This window comes from Dama dama, chromosome 13 (assembly GCF_033118175.1).
Source record: "Dama dama isolate Ldn47 chromosome 13, ASM3311817v1, whole genome shotgun sequence".
In the NCBI taxonomy this organism is placed as follows: domain Eukaryota; kingdom Metazoa; phylum Chordata; class Mammalia; order Artiodactyla; family Cervidae; genus Dama; species Dama dama.
In genome coordinates, this window is record NC_083693.1 from 71052670 (window position 1) to 71073326 (window position 20657).

The following is a 20657-nucleotide window of genomic DNA, read 5'->3' on the forward strand; positions in this document are numbered from 1 at the left end:
GCATCTGTATAATGGGCGGCCACGCCAACCCCAGAGCTGGGCACTCAACCCCTGCCCTGCACGCCCCACCCCCCCCGACCCCGCACACCCCAAAATGTTTCACCCCCTCCCAGAGCCAAAGCTAAAAGGCTCCTCCAGAGAAACTTTTTTTCTAAAAGTTAATGGGCAACATATTCTCGCAAAGAGAAACTCAGCATTTTGGAGGGCTCCGGCGATGTACACAGACAACCAAAGAATCATCTCCTGGCCGTGTCTTGGCGGGGTGGGGAGGGTAGTGGCTGGGGTGGGGAGAGCAGTGGCGAGGGAAGAAGAAAACCTCAGATGTTAAGCGTTATCCAATTAAACTTTAGCTAAACAGCCGGAAGAGATGAAATTTGGAGGCTGGGAGTGAGATCTCGGAAGGGGCGGAGGCATGGGGGTGGGGGGACCTCCTGACCGATGGGGACCGGGGCACGGCGTAGAGTTGTGTCATCATCCTTGGCACCTCTCCCCTGGGCCCCCACACCTTTGCCCCAGCCCACCTGCGAGAGAGGCAGCCGCCAGCCCTGCCCAGGGCACCCCCGCACCCCCCGGGAGCCCGCCCCCCACTCCACCGCGGCGGTCTGTTACCTGACAACTGACACTGACATCCAAAGGGAGCCTCCGTCTGACCCTCACCCTGAGTCCCGTCACCCGAGACAGGGAGCGCGCTGCAGCACGGCAGGGGGACGCAGGGCGGCAGAGCGCCCAGGGCGCGCAGAGGCGAAGTGATCGCGGATGGGTGAGGGTGGGAGGAGGAGGCAGCTATGGGGGCCATCGCTGGCAGCTGGGCAGGCCTGCACGGCCCTGGAGAGAAAACAATAGAAAAGGCTGGTCAGTCGGACCCTGGACTGTGCGAGGGCTTCGGGGAGTGGAAGGAACGGGGCCCGGGGCAGAGGGCTGCAGGCCGCCCTTGTGGGGTGGGGGCGCAGGGTGCCAGCCCCTGCCGTGGGGGCGGGGTGGGGGTGGGGGGCAGCCAGGGTTGGGGGCGGGGCCAGGGAAGTGGGCGGGGCCTGACGGGGTCGTGAGGCTACAGCTGCCATGCGGGTACCAGACTCCCATCCCGGGGAGGTCTAACGCCCGGGGCTGGGGTACCCAGGGGCAGTCAGGACCCCTGATCCCGCGAAGGTCTCCCCAGGTGGGGGCTTCTGGTGTGTCCCGGAGCAGACTCCACTGGGGGATCTGTTCCCTCCCACATCTGGGCCACCCCCCTCCCCGGGAAGAGCCAGGAAGTCCCAGGCCGCCACTGTGCGCTCTGTCGGGATGGGCCGTCTGTGCAAGCCTGGGACACCTCCAAGTGGTCCCCTCCCAGCGCCTGGGCACTGCCCAGCCTCCCGCCTGGGGGAGGGCCAGCCGGTGCCCTTTACAACCCAGAGCAACTGACACCGACACACGGAGCACCCAAGCCCCAAGGTCTTTTCAAAGGCTTTGAACCTTGGCCCCCCCTCCGCCGCCCCAAAGAGCCCTGGCACCGCTCGGCACCCCCTCTTCACACCTCCCCGTGTCTGACAGCCGCGACGCCCGGCCAAGGGCCTGCCGGTCTCCGCCCAGCCCCACAGCTCGCCTGGGCTCCCCGGCAAGGCCTGCGTTTGATTTGGCCGTTTATCTTAAATGGCTAAGAGACCACCAGGGCAAAACATTTGTGTGAAGCCCTTGCCAAAACCACAAGTGAAGAAGCCCAAATTCCCTGGGTAAATAATTGAGCAGGGAAGCATCAGAGAGACAAAAGGAAAACATCAACAAGATGACGGGCAGCTGGGCTCCGGGGCGGCTCTGCCAGGGACGCTCCCCCCACCCCAGACTGCTCAGGGCCCCGCACAGGTCTGGGGGGGTGGGGATGTGCCCACTCTACAGCCACCACGAGGGAGCCACAGAGCCCTGCAAACTCTCTGCAAGCCAGCAGCCTGCCAATCTTCATCAGGAGTGAGCTTCCCAGCATGCCCTGGGGGCAGGGCTCAGCAGGCCCATTGCACAGACCAGGAAACTGATGACATGACCGCAGAAAACTGCAGACACCAGCAGCCAGACCCACCAAAACCCTGCTGGCTGCCTGGCTCCAGAACTGGGGCTCCAGAACTCGGTACCTCCTGGGTCTCCAAAACGGGTATTATCTTGGACCAGGAGTATCAGAGCATGTGAAGACCACCTGCATGTGTCCTGCCAAGAGGTCAAAGCTTAACATCCATACCAACACCCGGTCCTTCTAGGCCAGTGAAGACCGTGTGCTAGGTTAGGCTCTGGGCCGAGCCATTTCTGAGCCCATGACAGCCCTGGAAGGTGTGGCCAAGACCTTGTGTGCTGTTCCAGCCACAAATGCTGAGCGGAAGGCCATGCCCCAGATTTGATGCAGGAACCTCAAGAAAGGTCAGCTAATCTGAAACCAGTGTCCCCGAACTCCTCCCAGAAGCCTGCCCTGCCTGACCCTTGCCCGAAACTCCCCGGTGCTGGAGACAGTATGTTCATCCTTGTCCACACCTGCCTTCACACCACGGAAGGCAGTGGCTTTGTGCGGAGCACCTATCACAAGGAGCTGGACTCACTTCACCACGAACACCCCGCTCCATAGGGAAGACCACCTCCAATCTAGGGGGCGGGGGTGAGGGGGACTGAGGCTTGGGGAGGTCTGGACTTGAACCCGGAGTGTCTCCCAAGTGTGGAAGTGCCCTGCCTCCTCTGGGAGGTGGGGGGGGGGGGGCTGCAGCAGGGATGCGGGGGACCAGGGCACCCCAGGATCCTGAGAGGCAGGGCCATGAAGGTTGGGAGGAAGCCGGAGAGTCCTTGGGCTGAGTCGGGCTTCCGGAGGTTGCAAAGAACAACTTCCGGCCCCCAGGTTCTGGGTGAGGCCACAGCACACAGCCACCACCGTTTCCCACGGCTGAGAAAACCAGCCGGAGCGCCCAGGTAGCAAGCGCCCGGTCCCAGGCTGGAAGGGAGCAGAGCCTGTGTGTCCGTGGTCGGGAAGAAAGACCAAAGGGCAGGTCCAGCCACACCCCTCTCCTTCTGGAAAGGTCGGGCTTCGTGAGGCCAGAGTCTGTACAGTCAAAGTCATCCTCCAACTCCGACAGAGGTGGGGGGCCGGGCCGCCCCCGGAGGGGCTCCCGGGTGACCTCATTAGACTTCTGGCCTCCTCGAAGTCCACCTGCTCCGAGGAGCCGCTCCATGGAGGCAAAGGAGGGCGCAGCAAGGGCGCGGGGGCTTCCAATCCTAAGCAGCCCGCAGAGGCCTCCAAGCGTGCTCTCATAAGACCCCTCTTCCCTGGGGGAGGTCCCCCTATCCCACCCAGAGCAGCTTAAACCAGAACCCCGCCCACAGGCGGAACTCCAAAACAGCCTCTTTCTGAAGCTGCAAAAGCCAAAGATGATACGAGGAGCCACCTATTGTATGATGACAGGAAGTGTCCAGAAGAGCAAATTCAGGGAGACGCCGGAAAAGGAGAGGAGTGGCTATCAGGGGCCCAGAACGGGGTGGGCGGCGGGAGGTCAGGGCTAGTGAGCAGGGGGCCACTCTGGCCTCAGTGTGCTGACAGCTGCACGGCCATCCTTGTGAACAAACTCAAAACCAGCGACTGCGCACCTTAAACCGGTGCATCTTACATTATGTGAACCTTATCTCAATTTTTTTTTTTAAGCCCGACATGAAGACTGGCCACAGCATCTGTCCCAGACCACCTCCCAGCCCTGGGGGTGGCTGCCTCGCAAAGTGCAGCCAGGGAATCCAGAATACCCTGGACAGAACACTCGAGACCCTATGACCAGACTATACACCTACAGACAGGCGGAGGAACCCCGGAGCGCAGAGGCCCGGCCGCCTCAGAGTCCGGCTTCGGCTCTGCCATCTCCCGGCCGCGTGACCCGGGCTGAGTCACCGTCTCAGAGCCTCGCCTTTTAAGGAAGGTCAGGACACGCCTGGCCAGAGCCAGGCTGCCAGTAAACACCCAATAACCGTCACTATCATGCATTTATTTTCCGTTCTGGAACTTTCCCTAACTCCCTATGGGTCCCCGCCTCCCCCCGCCACAACCTGGCAGCGATGGCCCCCTACAAAGCCCTGCAAGGCACTCCTTCTAAAAAGACGCTTTCTTCTGAGGTCCAGGCCGGCTCCCCTCTGGACCTGTTAGAGACACACGTGCACCGAGGTATGTGGCGGAGGGACGCCCAGACGCCATCTCGGCTTTACGAGGGATCCGAGGTGGCTTAGAAATAAGACCTCTGCTGGCTCACTCCTTGTCGTGGAAGTTCACTTTCCTTACAGGAAAGAGAAGCCAACAATGGCTGCACACGTCATCTCGTTGAAGCCCAATAGCTTTCCCATCAGATGGCTATCAGGAGCCTCCTGTCCACAAACAAGGAAAACTGAGGCTGGATGTCCGAGACCACCAAGCCCAGAGGGGCGGGACTGTCGCTCCATGCAAACAAGGAGGGACAAAATGTCCAGAAACAAGACCCCTTAAACGTTTCCGAAGCTCCAAATCGGGGTGATTCTGAATGCCTCCCTCCGGTGGGGGAGTCTGTGACCATGTCCCTTCTGGCGGGGGCGCCCTGCAGATGGTCCTCCGCCCTCACTCCGTACACATGCGCAGTACCCAGCAAACACGCCCACACCGACCGAGGCAGACACACACAAAAAAAAAAACGCCTGGAAAAGCCCCAGCCTGGTTTCGAGGCGAAGGCTCGCCTTTTTCCCATCGCTGCATCCTCGTATCCCCTCCCACATGGGAGGGTTACAGATCCCTAGCTAGCAAAGAGGAGCTCTAGAATACACGGGTACAGGAGATGTATATTTTTCTCCCTACTGCTGCCTTTCAATTGATACATTTTTTAAGCCAAGAACTCCTACCGATAGTGCAAAAATGAGTCATAGATCAAGAAGGGGAGACAGACAGGGAGCGAGTGTGTGTGAGTGCGGATCACTGGCAAGCAAACCTGACGGTCCCCGCGCCCCCTCCCCCCATGCCAAGACATTAATTCTCACAAGTCGGAGAAAATTACTATGCATGAATGCAAAAAGCATGATCAGGAGTAATTAACATGGCTTCATATGCAAATTTTATTAATGCAGAAGTACAAAGTCATTATGCAAATGAGACTTACGTCAACTCTCTTGACAAATATTCATCTCTGAGGCTCAAGTTTCTTCCTTTTTATTTATTTATTTAATTTCTACCCCCACCCCCCACCACAACACACACTTTTTTTTTTCCTGGTTGTTTGGTTTGGTTTTCTTGTTTTGTTTTATTTTTTTTTGCAGGTGGGGGCAGGTAGCGCTGGTGGCCACTTCAGTGGCAGCAAACCAGGAGGACTGTTTGACAAGTTTGCAGAGTTGTTTTTCAACCAGAGAAATTTATTCTTGCATTGTTGATTTTGGTTTTTTTTTTTTAGAGGTGGGGGGGCTGCTGCTGGCAGGTACAAGACAGCTCATAGGAGAAGAGGAAAAAAATTAAAAAAAAAAAAAAAAAGCTCTGGGCAGCAGCAGCCAATCACAACGGCCAGAGCCTATAATGAGGGCGATTGATGGCTGTTTGGCTTTTACTGCAGGGTAATGAACGAGACACCAGTCTGAGGAGGGGGGAAATATGAATATTCATGAGACTGTGCTCCTGCCTTTGATGATTAAAGAAATTTTTAATATTCAAATAAGCACTTGCCAAGTGATTAACAAAGAACATGCACGCAGAAATATGGAAATGGGAGCCGGGAAAGATTTGAGAGGCGAACAGACTGCAGGAAAGGCAGCCCCGAATTTCATAAACAAGATAGGCAGATAACCCAATTCGCACCCAGGCAAATAAAAACATTTCTTTCGGATCGCTTCAATATTTTGCCAGCTACTTTGTCTTAAGGATGATTTAAAAAAAAAAAAAAAAAAGCTATGTATTAAGCAGGGCAGAGGGGGTCGAGGGGAGAGAGAAAGAGAGAAATCACAGAAGTCAAATGCTGCGCTCTCACTGAAGAATCCTGATTCTGGTCCTAGCCCAGCCCCCCTTCAACCCTGATGGGGAATCGGGACTCCTTCCGGTTCGGTAGTGGAGAAGGAAATGGCAACCCACTCCAGTAGTCTTGCCTGGAAAATCCCATGGATAGAGGAGCCTGGTGGGCTACAGTCCATGGGGTCGCAAGGAGTTGGACCCGATTGAGCAAGCCACCGGTCTGGTTTGGTAGAGGGAAGACAGAGGGAGGCCAGCTTAGACTTGAAAACCCAGCGCTGGAGGTTCTGGCCTGCCTGTCTGGGGCACCTCGTGGCGAGGATACGGCCTTGAGTTGCCAGGTCTATCTACAGCACATGGTCATTTGTTGCTTCAAGGCCAAAGGCAGGGGACCATGATGTCTAGAACAAGAGAGGGTGTGATTCTCGGGGTCTTCAACCCAGAGAACTCACGGCCTCCTCTGCTGAGGCCCTGGTCAAATCACCTAAGACAGGTAGTCACTGGGGAAGATGGGGACCTCTCCGGGAGGCGAGTGGACTCAGCCTCCAGCACGGAGTCCGGTGTGGCCCCACAGAGGGAAAGGGCTCCATGGATCCCGCAGCCTCCCTGAGCCTTCTGCCAGGGCCACAGGCTCCTATTTTAACAGCTCCACCATGGGTTCACAGTGAAGCGCATAATAAGGGTATTAGCTGGTAAAACGATCCTGCAGTTAAAATACATCTGATTAGCAGCCGATGACATCCATTTTGGCAATTTCCTATTTGAAAGAAGCAGAGTGCTACCTTAAATGAGACAGGCAGCAGGTACTCACCCGACAAGCCCTAGCTTTCCCATCCTCTGTGTTCTTTCTCTCTCTTCCTTTTTGGGGAGGAACAAGGGAGGAGGTAGGGAGTGGGGGAGTGGCTGAGACAGGGGGAAGAGACAAGACAGATTCTAAGCAGTCTTCTTTGTTACTCCGTTTCAGAGCTATATGGGTCCCCGGGGAGGGGTAGTGGGGTGGGGGATAAATTCCTTCACTCAACAGGTATTATTTCATGTCTTTTTCTTAGTTTTTAATAACCAAGTTCTGGGAACCAGAAAAGACTAGAACTTGTTCTGCATTTCATTATAAAATATGTAACAGCAAGTCAAAGCAGAAAGGGAAGTGGACACGGCAAGTCACCATGAGAACCTTCAAGCCCAAGGTCAGGTCCCCAGCCCTGGATGAGTGGGTGTGAGGCACGGCTGGGTCACTGCACCAGAGTGTTCGGTGCACAGAGAGGTGAAACCCTCTATGGGAGCTGGGACTCCCCAAGTCCCAGTTCCCACTACTGGAATCAAATTTAGTCACACGAGTCTGAGCACCCATCAGGAAGGCCTGACTACCGTGGGTTTGGGCTTGGGGATACATGGGTAAGTATCCTTTTGAAAAGAAGCAAGGAAAAGGAGAAATGAAGTCTCAAGGGGTTTGCACAGCTGTGTTTCAAGCCTTCCTTCAGGGTCATTCCAGGGGGGCCATAAAAACATAGCTCCCATCCATTTTGGCCTTTACTGGGGCCACATGCTGCAAACAGCTGTCCTCTACCTGGCTGGGAGGTGGGAATCCCAACGCAGGTGGAAGGGGCTGCTTGGCATCCCTCATCGCAGCCTGGGCCGGGCTGGGCTTACAGAGGAACAACCGTGGGTACCCGATGCCAGGCAGCAGAGAGGGAGGAGCCTGCAAGAACATCTCTGGGCTTAAGGCCCCATCCACTGCCATACCCCCAAGGACCATCCAGAGACCATTTGGAGCCCACAGTGACCTCGAGGCATCTTCCTGCCCACACATTCTCAAGAAGACCCAGCCTCTGAGAGGATGTCAGAAGCACAGCCCTCCTGACACCCGAAAGCCAGGCAGCCTTCCGCTGTGCGTGGCCCCATCCCCGCCCCGTGCGCTCCTGAGATCCGACACGCTGAATCACCCAGTTCAACTATTTTTGCTCCCCACACCCCAGAAAAGGGAGAGGCAAGGACAGGAACAACCGTGCCCCCCAACCCCGCCACCAAACTCACTATCTTCCCTCCACCAGGGCTCAAAAATGGAACATCCCCCCCCAGCAGCTGCGTCTTGCAATTAGAAGCGGGCACATGGCTCCCCCCGCCCCCGCCAGGTCCAAAAGCAACTGTTCCAATGCCTCCAATCCCAATCTCCACAAGATGTCAACAGCTAAAATACTACCAGGCAGCAAAACCCTTCCCACGCCCTGCGTCAAGGATTGGTGAGCTTAGATCATGAATTCCAGAACCTTTGATGGCCCTTCCAAAGGGCCCAGAGAGGGAGCAGCGGAGACTTCAGGCGCTGCTGGGGAGGCAGGCTGAACCACACCCTAAGGACCATTCGGGGTAAGACAGAGGCAGCTGACCAAGTACTCGAGGCTGACCATGCCAGCCCCTAGCGGGCACCAGCAGGAGACAGCACACGGCTCAGACTCCCCTGAGAGCGCACGGCTCAGACTCCCCTTTTGCTGTCTTTTGCGGAAATCTCTGGAGCTCTCTGAACTGCCGGCACACCAGTAAACACACTCACTCGACCTCCAGCCGGGAGGGGAGGCCTGTGTGCCCTGGCTTCCGGCCACACACAGATAAACAGGTATGAATCCTCTGGGGCGACCTCAGCAGGGAGGGTCGGCCAAAGGAGGACCCACAATCCTGGAATGGGCAGGCCTGGGGACAACAGAAGGTGAAGCCACGTGTCTCACTAGCTAGAAAAATGTGTGCATGCACATCTATTATAGAGAGATTATACACATATGCATACACGCATGCACGCATACACCAGCAACATGGACATGGTAAAATGTCTGCATGCATTCCATGCAAACTACAGAGGCCAAGGACAAACCCGAGTTGACAGACTCTATGAGTCTCGCCAGCAAAAACAGCCGACCACTACCTAGCAAAGGAATGTCCCCTTCCCCCTGATTTGGGCCTTCTGATCAGAAGCTGGGCAGTAGCTTCCATCTTTAGCGTTTCTGCCCTGAAACACGACACACCCAAGAGCCTCCGGTAATTTTCTCTTGGGCAGCATCAGGAGCCACAGTCGACTACATGTATCTTCACAAAGCACCCCTGGCCGAAAAGCTCAGTCTACATGTGGAAATCAGAAACCGGTTAGATCATTCGGATCTCAAGCAGGAAGAATCTGGGACTTGGGGTCAGGACGCTGTGACTCTTTCCCTGATGGCCAGGGTCCAATGACCAGCTTGGCCAGGCAGGCCTTAGACACGTCCCCATTCATTTCAGGCAGAGGGGACGGGTGGGGAGGAATCCACAGCCAAGACAGAAGTCACGTGTCACATAAAGGGAAGTAAGCCAGGAAGTGATTCTTCAGATTTGGTGCCTACAGTGGGTTTTAAACTAAGGGCATGTTTATCTTTGGCGTCAGCATCCACTGAGCCTGGCACGTGAGTGAACCCTGGGAGCACTGAATCCTGACACTCGTTCACAAACTGCTGAGCTCACAGGTGGTCGTGGTTTGCAGATCCCACCAACTCCAACACTGGCTCTGCCATGCGAAGAGTGCACGATGGAATCACAAAGACCGAGTCTGAACTGTGAGAGTCCCAGAGAATTAAGAACGAAAACAAGGCAGCACAGCCAATGAGAAGACCTTCAAGTCAACGCCGAGCCCAGCAAGAAAGTTCCCACAATCACTCAGCCCGAGAGGAGCGGGCAGGAGGGGCCAGCAGGTACAGGCGGAGTGGTGGATTTGAAGAAGGTAGGCGTCAGGAACCTCCCAGCTGGCTCAATAGCAAAGAATCCGCCTGCCAATGCAGGAGATGCAGCTTCCATCCCTGGGTCGAGAGGATCCCCTGAAGAAGGGAATGGCCAACCCACTCCAGTATTCTTGCCTGGAGAATCCCATGGACGGAGGAGCCTGGCGGGCTATAGTCCATGGGGTCGCAAAGAGTCAGACACGACTGAGCACACGCTAGCACACACAGGCATCATCGACCTTTTTTTTTTATGAGCAAACCGTAAAATTCTCTACCTGGGCAGTAAGGGAATATGCAACCACAAGGGCCAGCAGAGTTCCTTATTTTATAAGGACTAGAAATTTAACTCGATTAGTGGAATGCTTAAAAAACAATAAATAGTAAAGGAAGGGAGGAAGAGAAGAAGTAAGGGAAAGGAAAAAAAAAAAACCAGAAAAATCTAATTGTATTTTTAAAAAAAACCTGCTATAGCAAAAATGCTTTTTCTGGTTTTAGTTCTATTTATTAGAGTTACATGCAATTGATCTCTACTGCTATAATAAAAACCCCAGCTCCCCCCTGCATTTGTTGTTGACTAAATCTATTTTTTTTTCCTTTCACTTCTTTTTTACCTTTTGCTAATGGACATATAGAATATGAGGTTCAATGCTTTGCATCACGTAAGAACAAAATCTTTCTATGGCCTCTTTATGTTTCTAAGCCAAGTCTGAAATGTCACTGACTAAAACGTGAACAGGCCTGTAATTACTTTCAACAAAGTAGTTCCCTTTAACTGAGTTTTCTGTATGTAGATGGCATTTCACATACATATTGTGAGCCTTCCTTTCAGCGCAGGTAGCATTTGACGGCGAAAATCACAAATTTCCCTTCTAAGGGAGCAGTCTGACAGCCACCTTCTTACTTCCTTTTCGACACGAAATCATTTTCCTCTCCCAACACACCAACGGTGACGTACAGTGTGTGCACAACAAAATTTGTAAAAATTAACACTTTGCAGGATTAATTTAATAAAGATTGTTAGCACATTAACACCAGTAACATTGCTCCTTGCGATTCAATCTAGCCTCACTCCCAGCGCCGCTGTAACAGGGGTTTATGTTCAGCTGAGGTTTATACCGCTATTTAATGTAATTAAAGAAACGGGTAGTGCGGTCCTCAATGGAAATATCATTCCTGTTGCAGAGTATTCCCATTAGAAACTGGGGGGGGAATCAGAGCACGCTGACTTTGATTTTGTTGTCTTTTTTTTTCCCCTCGGCTCTCTTTGAAGCAGAGCCGATGTCCTGCACTCAAACTGAATTCACTGCAAAGACTCCTTGATAAGACCAGCCTCGCCTCCTGGCAGGAACACCCAACATTTCTGTACCACTGTTTTGATTTTGAAACTGTTTAAAAAAAAATGTATTTTTTAAAATCTGTAGTTAATATATTCGGCTGTAACTCTCTGCCCAGCAAACAGCCTCACATGGTGAAAATGACTTTTCAGAGACCGCCCAAACAGCATCGTGGATAAAAACCCAGAGGAAGGGACGCCTCCCTGGCTGCTCTTCTATATAAACAATGATAGTCTAGCTAGAATCCCAACAAGCTCCCCTCTCTGAACCTGGACCAGACTTGAGCTTACAACCTGAGGGTAATCACAGCCAGCGCTGCTCAGGAGGCCTCTGAAGCTAAACAGACACAGAACCAACCGGAAAACACGGGAAAAAAAAAAAAATCATGTACCACATCATCCAAAATGGCAGAGAAAATTAAGTCTTGGGGCTGAAATGAACCTGACTCAGCTCTCGGGGTCGAGACAGTCCCTTCTCATCCGTCGGCTGCCTCTGGCCCCTGGAGCGGCCAAGTGCACACAAAAGTGAGACCCTTTCTAAACCTGCCAGCCGCAGGTCCCCATGCTGTGGGGTGGGAGTGACTGGGTGGGTTTTCCCCCACCCCCTTCCCTAAGTACATTTTAATACCCTCAGTCTACATCCTAATTTCTTTGGGGAAAGAAAAAAAAAAACATTAGTGTCACTTAAAAAACGTCACTCTGTTTTGCAAAATGCAGCAGCTTCCTTGGCAGAGAGAGAGGCTGGCTGGCATTATCCCCTCGTTTGACAAAACTACTATTTCTGGGCATGTGCTCAAAAACAGGTAGGAAGCAAATGCTGAGAAATAAGGAAGTAAAAACAGCCAACAGATTTTTCACTACCAAGAACGCCAAGCGTAAACATGATTTATTTAGCTGTGTTTAGCGTCTGTCCTCCACGCAACTACAAGCCCACTTGGGTTGAAGGAAGGGTGGGGAGGAGGGGACGGTGTTGGGGGTGGGGGAAAGGGAAGGGGACCATGGGGGACAGAGAGAAGACGGGGAGCAGCCCGGAACCCAGGATAGATGAGGACTTTGTGAATGGTTCCGTTCAGAGTTTTAGGAGAACAAGAATCTTTTTGCCCCAAAATACATGCATGTGTCAAAAGAAGGCAGCAGTAATCGGCTGGTTAATTAACGAGCTGCCACGAACAAAGATAGAAGACACAGTTCACACAAACAATATTTACACGGGTGCAGCAAGATCCTGTACACCGCGCCCCCCGCCCCCAGCCACCCATTTGCCTTCCTCTTTCTGCAAAACCAGGTGAGCTGGGTGCAGGGACCAGGGAGGAAGCTCTCCAGGTTGGGGGGTTCTGGACTTCCAAGTCCAAAGGGAAATATCACTGCCTTCACTGCCCACCCTTGCATGCCCACGTGGAATAGACTGAGATCTGTATTCAATTAAGGAGCACCAGCCAGCTTCTGGCTCCAAGCCTGCACCAACACAGGCTACGCGGATCTGCCGTGCCCCCGCCACCCGACTGCAGCTCCCACGCCGATGCCAGGGAACCAGGGCTCCACCGCATCCCCCATGGAGAAGGCAGAGTGCCATACTCCCCCACTCCCACCCTCAAGCCTGGGGTCTTGGCCCTCCTAGAGGGAACCAACCAGATATACAAAGAAAGCATTGGTACTTTTCAACTAGCAAACTTAAGCCAGAGGTTTGGGGCCTTGCCAGAGGTGATTCCTATTAAAAATCGAATTCAGGTCATTCAGGATTTGCTGGGAAAAAAGACTCAAAGCCTCATCGAAAGAAAAACAACAACAAAAATGTAAGACGAAGCCCCAACAGGACACGTGGGCCTCCCATTTCCCCTGTGAAGGTACCATTTCAGGGCAGCCAGCTGTGTGCTCAGTGGGCATAAATGCCAATTTCTGTTAGCAATGCGGTGGTATCGCAAACCGAGACTTTCCTCACCTGCACCAAGCAAGACTATGCACTTACAGGCTGCCTGCTGTATGCATTCCTCCCCCTCCCAAATCTACACTCCCTTTATGCTCCTCTCCTGGGGCCAGACAACACATATCAGGAAAGACACCTTTTCTGGGGTGTTCAGGTCAAGGACAACAGCTCTGTACTAGGATTCTGAATCATACAGCAGTCCCAAACAATAACCAGGAGCTGAGGGAGAGGGGGCAGCTCCCTAAAATGAAACAGGATGAGGAAAGGGGTCTCCAATTGGTATCAGGTCCCTCAGTCGGAAATTCAGGTCCTGCCTCTCACACCCCTCCTCAACCCCCTAATTCCTTCCCCTCGTATAGAATGACAGGCTGCACAAGTAGCTGTTTGGTTCCCTTCCCTTTTGCAAATTAGTCACCCTGCCCCCGTGGACTAAACAAAAACAGTCGACACTTTCATGATGTCTTTGCAATCAGCAATTACTGTACTTCACTCCTCCAGAATGGTGTGTTTTCATATCTGGATGGTGGCAGGAGCGTAAACAATGGGATAGCCCCATTTCACAGATGAAGATATGAAGAGATGACCTGGTCTGCCCTGGGTTGTTTAAGAACAAACCCATTTCAGCCCTGTAGGTGTTTTTGTCTCTACATCAGGGGTGCTCCTACATAATCAGCAAGGGCAGAGACAAATTTAACCCAGAGTCAGATGCTGCCTTGGAGGCCACGCTCCTAGAAAACCCTCTAAGAAAACCTAGATTGCTCAAAGTAATAATGTTGAAGATGCTTAATGTACCTCTGGAGGAGGCCTCCCTGGGATCCCTCCGGCTACCAATTCCACGGGTATTTCAACACGATCCAACCCACAAAATCCCTCATTCTCAAGCAAAGCTTCCACACGTGACAAGGCTAGCCACTTGGGCCATGCAGACCTGTCCCATGGCTCAGAACAACACGCCTCAAAGGCAGCCCACCGGCCACTTGGACACAGAGAGGTGTGTGTCCGCCAGAGGAGGACGAGGATTCGGGGGCCTGCAGGCTCTCTCTGAGGATTCTGAACGAGAGCCTTCCACCACTCTGCCCCAAACCTTAACCGAAATCAAGAGGGAGAAATCACTCATAATTTTCATCGCTGTTGAGTCGTCAAAATAAAGAAAACAGAAATAAGGTGGCCTCCTCCTCCCTGTGACAGTCATTAAATCACCAATCGCACATTTACCTGTCTTGCAAGCAAAACCTGAACAGTGACCCCCATCCCTCACCCCCACACACACACCTTGTCTCCAAAAATCCTGAAATGGACATCTCTCTAAAGGAACTGCACAGACCCAGCACGGGGCCCCTGGAACACACACCCATAATTAGTGTTTCTTCTTTCTTTCTGTAAAGGAATCCGGTAACATAAATATTAATCAAACACGAGAATCTGCCTCTTCAGTCTTGGACCATTATGCGTGCGGGATTGTGATCTTTACCCGTATTTACAGATATTCAAAGGCAGATTCTATCTTGTTAGAACTGTTATAAATGGACGTCTGAGAAATCAACGAGCAAGTTCAGGCACATAAGAAAACCTTCCTGTCCAGGACTGGCAGCGGCTTTGAGTTCCCAAGTGTTGAATTTGTTACCTTTTCCGTAGGCCTTTCAAAAAAAAATTGACAAATGCCGTCAGATTCCTCCAGCAGAAAAAAAGCAAGCTGCTCAAAAGTTCGGGTAAGCTAAATCTGAGATTTTTTTTTAAGATCAACTCTTACTCAAAATGCCACGAAGGCATTGTTTACAAAAAACGTTAGCCTCTGAAAGCAGAGAGAGTGCCATATTAATATTCTGTTATGATTTGGGTCAGCCCAAATCATAAATATATATGTATATACATATTTTTTCAAATTATCTTGACTCTCGTTACAGCAAATATATTCTGCTTGATATAGACCTATTTCTGAAATAATGGAAAATAGAGACATGGTTCCAATTCTAGCTAGAAAAGCTGTCATGGTGAAGGTAAACTTTTAATCTTCTATAGGCAAACAGCATACATTTTTATTTCCAGAGCAACAGCTTTGGGAAAATGTTTGAACATTCTCTTAAGAGCTTTGTGGTAAATACATTGGGCGTCCAACCAATGCTTTTCTGGGTCTTTAAGGGCCTGTTGGAGTGCTTTAAACAATTGGAGGCCAATTTTTAGGAAGCAAAAATAAAGAGAGACTCCTAGCAAGGTGACCATTTGCATTCAAATTCTCTTTGGGGGAGTTATTGTAAGAGGTCGGCCTGGAGGAAGGACTGACATTAATTCCCTGTAATTCCAGGAGGCTTTGTGCCCCATTCTGGTGGAGGGTTGCATTCCCACACAATTGGGAAAACACTTTTGTTCTTGAGTGTTTTAAATCCCAGCCCCAGGATTTCCCTCTAGAAAAGCAGGCTCCCTCTCCTCCCCCGCAAAAAAAAAAAAAAAAAAAAAAGCTCCGAAGAACACCACTTTTGGACTGGGCTTTTTGGCTCCGTTTGGACACAAATTATGCACAAGGGGACTCTTTGAGGAAGGCGCCTTCCAACCGAGCCTCACCTGGATCGAGGGAACCGCCGGGCTCTGTCGGGCCAAGGCGGGAGGATGAGGGCGGCACGACCCTCCAGAGCTTAGGCAGCAGGAGGAGAGGGGACACCTCCCCACCAGCCCCTCCCCAAGATCCGGGACCAAAGCCCGCGAAGGAACGCCACCCCAGCCCAGGAGGCCCGCCCCCTGTGCACTGCGGTTCGAGGAGGGGGGGGGCGCTCGCAGGACTTTTCATGGGTCCTGAAATGCAATTCCCCACGCCCCCAGGAAGGTCACCAGCGCGGGCGCCCGCCGGGGGTCCGGGGAGGGGCCAGCGGCAGCGGTGGGAGGAGGGGGCGGCCCAGAGAGCACAAAGGGCCCCCCGGCCGGCGGCCTCCCCGCCCTTGACCTTGGGTCTCCGCCTCCATCCATCTCCAGCGCTGCCAGGGAAGGGGGCTGGCCCAGGGCCAGGGGCGAGCTCGTTGGGCGGCTTCGGAGCAGGGGGCTGCCTGGGGACTGGGAGGCGGGGCGGGGAGGGTCTCGGAAAGAAAGACTCCGGGACAGCCAAGTGCTCCCAAGAAACCTGCATTCCAACTCCCCCCGGTTCCTACGGGCGCCGGGTCCTGGTGGGTCTCGGATTCACTGCACGCCTCCGCCCCCAGGGAAAAGTGGCCTGGAAGAGCGAAGGAAGCCCCCTTCCCCTAGGCCGACCCGAGGAGTCGGCCGCCCCCAGCCCTCCGCCCTCCTCGGACCCCGGGCCCCGAGGGGGGAGGGGAGCTGTCACGGGAGGAAGAAAGGAGCGCGCCTTCCCGGTGAGGCCAGACGTGGGCAGGGTCAGCTGCGCCTCCTCCGCCCGCCCCTTGCCGCCCAGCTCGGGCAGCTGGTCCATTAAGCCCCCGAATTATGCATGGGCCTGAGCCCCCCTCGGCCCTCCCGCCCCTGGAAGACACAGCGTACGTGCGCCGCGGCGGCCCGGGACCTGGAGGGCAGGAAAGAAGGGCTGATGGTCGCACAGCCCGCGCGCCAGGGGCGCAGGCCGGAGTGGCCGCGGGAGAGTCGGCCAGCCCGGCTGCCCCCAGCGGGACCCAGACGCGCCCAAAGACCCTCGAGCGGAGCCTTGGCATGCCCGATCTGGAGAGGGGCACCGGCCACAGGGGAGGCCCCAGAGCCATCAAGAAGTTGCCAGAGTGTCCGCCCATTTCCCGTACGGGGTCGGGGTGGAGCCCTGCGCCCCCGCCTGAGCTCGGCGTTACCCGCCACGGAAAAGGCTATTGTGTGCCTGGTCTCGGCTGGGAAGAGGGACTAAGGGACCCCCACCTTGGAGGGGCCCCCCCAGGGGGCGGGGCCTCAAGTGCTGTCCCCGCCCCCCTCCCACGGGGGAGGGGATGATTTGCAGGTGGTGGGCGCCTTCGGGGGTAGGGGAGAGAACCAGGCCTGGGGTGGAGGAGTCACTGGAGATCCTGGCGGGACGGGGGAGGGGGGCGGCCAGAGGAGTCTTACACGTGGCAACCGTCCGGACTCACCGACAATTGCATTAGTGGTGGGGCAGGTGGCGCCCGGTTTCAGGAGAGCAGGAAAGGGGTTCAGTCTCAAGAGTTGGGCGGAGTTAAGATATCCATCTTCCCACCCTCCCCGCTAAGGCGCCGATGACCCAGGCCCCACAAGCGACCCCGGCCCTAAAGTGCGGGGACAGCCTCGCCGGACCGGGGGAGCCAGGCATTGCCCCCACAGGGCAGGCTGCTTTCCGCGTCTGGGACCGCAGGGCGGCGGGTGGCACGACCCCGACGCCAGAGCGTGGACCTTTTTTGTGTCTTAGGCCCCGTTTGTGTCTCTTTCCCCGCTTCCCGATGCCAAGCAAAGGCCAGGTCAGGAAAATTACATACTTCTTTTTCCCCGGGGAATCAAGACGCCTCGCCTCCTTCTGCAGGGAAAGTTTTACAAGCCAGTGATGTCAACGAAGCGGGGAGAAGACCACACTGTTTAGATTTCTTAATTGGCTGGCTTTGAACTCGGGGTGGGAGGGGGAAAGACTCCACTGGCTCCCTTGGAGAACTTGGTTTTGTGGGGTCTACCAACCTCAACCTTTTCAGCCAGTCGCTGGGGTGGGAGGGGGCCATCAAAGGATTGTCCTGCTTCTCCTTTAGGGAAAGGAAGGACCCTAGACGACTGTGGTCATACTAAACCCAGGACAGGCAGTCCCTGACCCCCAGCCCCAGGGGAGGACCCCTAAAACCCTGCTTGGGGGGGGGGGGGGGGGTGGGCGCTAAACTCTCCAGATGCCAAGCAAGCTCTGGCCCAAAAAAGCCAGAGGACCAGGTACCAAAAAAGCAGGCGGGCTACCTGCTTCCAATGCAAGGGATGAGGGTCAGATCCCTGGTCCCTTCATTGTTTGAAATAAAGCCAGTGCTTTCTCTGCTACTTTCCTGGATCCCTTTGGTACCTGGTGTCGGGGCTGGGGACAAGCATGTTTTTTGGACACGGCTGCGTTAGACAGATGTACTCTCCCACACACCATTGCAGCCCAGGCACTGGGGCTGACAGGCTGTGGGTCTCTGCACACGCAGGTTCATCATGGGTGGGCAAGGACCTGTTTACACCTTTGAGTCTGGACTCACCTGCCTACACCTAAGGCTGTGTCCACACTGACAACGTGAAGGCCATGGAAGCTGCCCTGATCAAACAGTGCCTTGACTTAGAGAACTAGCTGGCTGTCACAGGCTGGGGGGATCCACCCACTTTTGAAGGCACATCCAAGGAACTGCCTTCTCTTCTCCACAAGGAAGGGAGGACTCTGACTTCTCACCTCCAACCAAAGACACTTTCGTTGCTATTTTTCCACCCCAAGGAGCCTGGGGTCCCAGTTTCCATGCTGTCTGAGCAGCAATGGGCAACCCCTCTCCCAGAGGGGTCTCTCATTCACAGGGTCCCACCTCTCTGCTCCAGGCCTCCCCCTCCCACATGACCCAGCCTCCCCACAGACTCCTCCTTCCTGGGGGCCGCCCCTCCCCCTCCAGATCAAAACCAGTGGATAAGGAAGAGGACCCTAAGGAAACCCACTTAAAAACAAAATAAAGCAAAGCCTTGAGACATCCCTGGCGGTTAAGACTCTGTGCTCCCAATGCAGGGGGTGCAGGTTAGACCCCTGGTCCAGAACCGGGATCTTGCACACTGCCGCACACAAACAAGATAAAGCCTTACATTCTCCAAAAAGGCCTTCCCCACCCCCGAGTCCTGACCCCCCCGTGCCATCTGGAGCGCCTCCCTGGGCTCACTTCCAGCAAAGCTGACACTCCTGCCCACTTAGGTCACTGGCTGCCGCCTAGCAGTGCCTGGGCCAGGTGGGTCCAGATTTTGTGGGGCCTGAGGTCTATACAGTTGGGGAAGGAGAGGTCCTCTTAACAACCACACCAGCAGCCCACATCTACAGGATGAGGGACAGTGCCCAGAGGGGGCCTGGTCACTCGAGGGACCCGGAGTCTAAACTGGATGCCTGTCACAGGGTAGCACCAAATCCTCCTGGAAGAATCGTCACAGCTTGGAGCAGAAAGAGACCCCGTGATACTTTTCATTTTCAGTGACCAATATCTTCAAAGAAAACTTACTTCCTAAGCCCACTATGTAAGAAAGTCCTGGGATAAACTTTCTTTATTCAATAAAATTAAACTTTTAGGCTTCTTTAAAAAAAGGTGGGGGGAGGGAATTTAGGTGGAAAGTTGGAGTCCACCCCTCACCCTGCCGCCAGGCTCCTGCATCTGTTAGAAACCGCTGGTCACTCCTTTTCCACTGAGGAAGCTCAGGCCCAGAGAGGGGGAGGGTCTGCTCAAGGTCACACAACATGCAGGCCGCAGGTTTGGGGCCTGCCTCTCCCCAGGCTTCATGCAATAAGCCCACAGGCCTGTTGCTAACCCAGTCCTGACCCTGGGGGGTCAGCTCCTAATAAGATGACTTTTGTACAGACAATAGAAGGCACAAAAATTCCACAGACATGTGTAGGACAGCAGTGGGGTGCACCCCACACTACACCCCAGGTTCCGTCACGGAGCTTCACCCTTAGGAAATTGGGAGCAGAAGGGGCCCTGCCAGCCACAAAGACCCACAGGAGCCCCGGGTGCCTGGGCTCCCTGGAGATGACTGGGTGAGGACCCCTCACACCACCCTGTGAAGGTCACTTCCTGGCTGGAAGTCAGGAGCCTGGTTTCTAGACACAACTATGCCGCTGACTCACAGGACCGGGCGGGTTAAGCAGGCATCGTCCCTCGCCCTCCGACTCAGCACAGAGCAGGGTGGGTGAGCGAGGCGCCTTCCCTCGCTGTGACTCGGTTTCCTCATCTACAAAATGAAAGTAGTATTTGATTTACCGCCCTAGTGGGGCAGAGACGGTGGATGGGAACTCGGGATGAAATGTGACCACGGGCAGCACACGCTTCACCACAGGAAGGAACATGACTGCCGGAGTTCACACCCGGAGCCCCTGCTCACTGGCTGTGTGACCCTGGGCCAGTGACTTCACGTCTCTGTGCTCCAGCCTCCTCTTCTGCACAGTGAGGCTGCTGGGAGGATTACATCAGTTAATACGTGTAAAGCCCTTCAAACAGTGACTGGCACGTTGTAAGCTCTAATAAGGATGGGTTAAATTAAAAACCCAAATACGAAAAACTCAAATCTTTTTGTCTCCTCGGTGAAAGAGGAATCCAAGGGCACGGGGTGACATCCAGGCTGCCTTATTTATGGAGCTGTCTTAGCCCACTCCTGAGAGATTCTGGAGCTGCTGGTTATGCATTAGTCAGCCATGAAAATTAGGGGATTGGGGGGGGGGGCAGCAGTCAAAAGGCTAATAAAAAACTTAAGTCAACTGCTAACTATTTACTGTCAAATAAAAACCCTAATAATAATAATAATAATAATTGAGGCTGAATGTTGGTTAAGTTCTCCGCTTGAGAACCTTTCTCTCTCTCTTCCTTTACTTTCCTTCCCCTTTTCTGCACTCCTACTGGAAGTATGGATCCGCTTATATAAATCAGATAGTAAGGTCCCTAACCTGAAAGAGGGGAGGAACTGACCCTTTCACTGACCGGTATTTTGCATCTCCTTCTTAGTTCAATACAACCTCCAGCAACGACTTAGTGCTACAGTCATGTTGTGGAGCTTACTGACACTCTTTGCCATGGTGTGAACAGATTACAAAGGTTACCTGCCGTC

At 53.9% G+C, this 20657-nt stretch overlaps 1 protein-coding gene across 4 annotated transcripts in view; it reads right to left on the minus strand.

The window, feature by feature from the left end:
• BCL11B (BCL11 transcription factor B) overlaps positions 1 to 20657 on the minus strand; it is a 103428-nt gene that overhangs the window by 60974 nt on the left and 21797 nt on the right. For 2 of the 4 annotated variants that reach the window (XM_061159395.1, XM_061159394.1), the window contains exon 3: positions 610 to 825. The exons of the other annotated variants lie outside the window; for them this stretch is intronic. In XM_061159395.1, coding sequence (XP_061015378.1) covers positions 610 to 825 — 216 coding nt within the window. The remainder of the gene's footprint in view (positions 1 to 609; positions 826 to 20657) is intronic. 4 annotated transcript variants of the gene reach the window in all.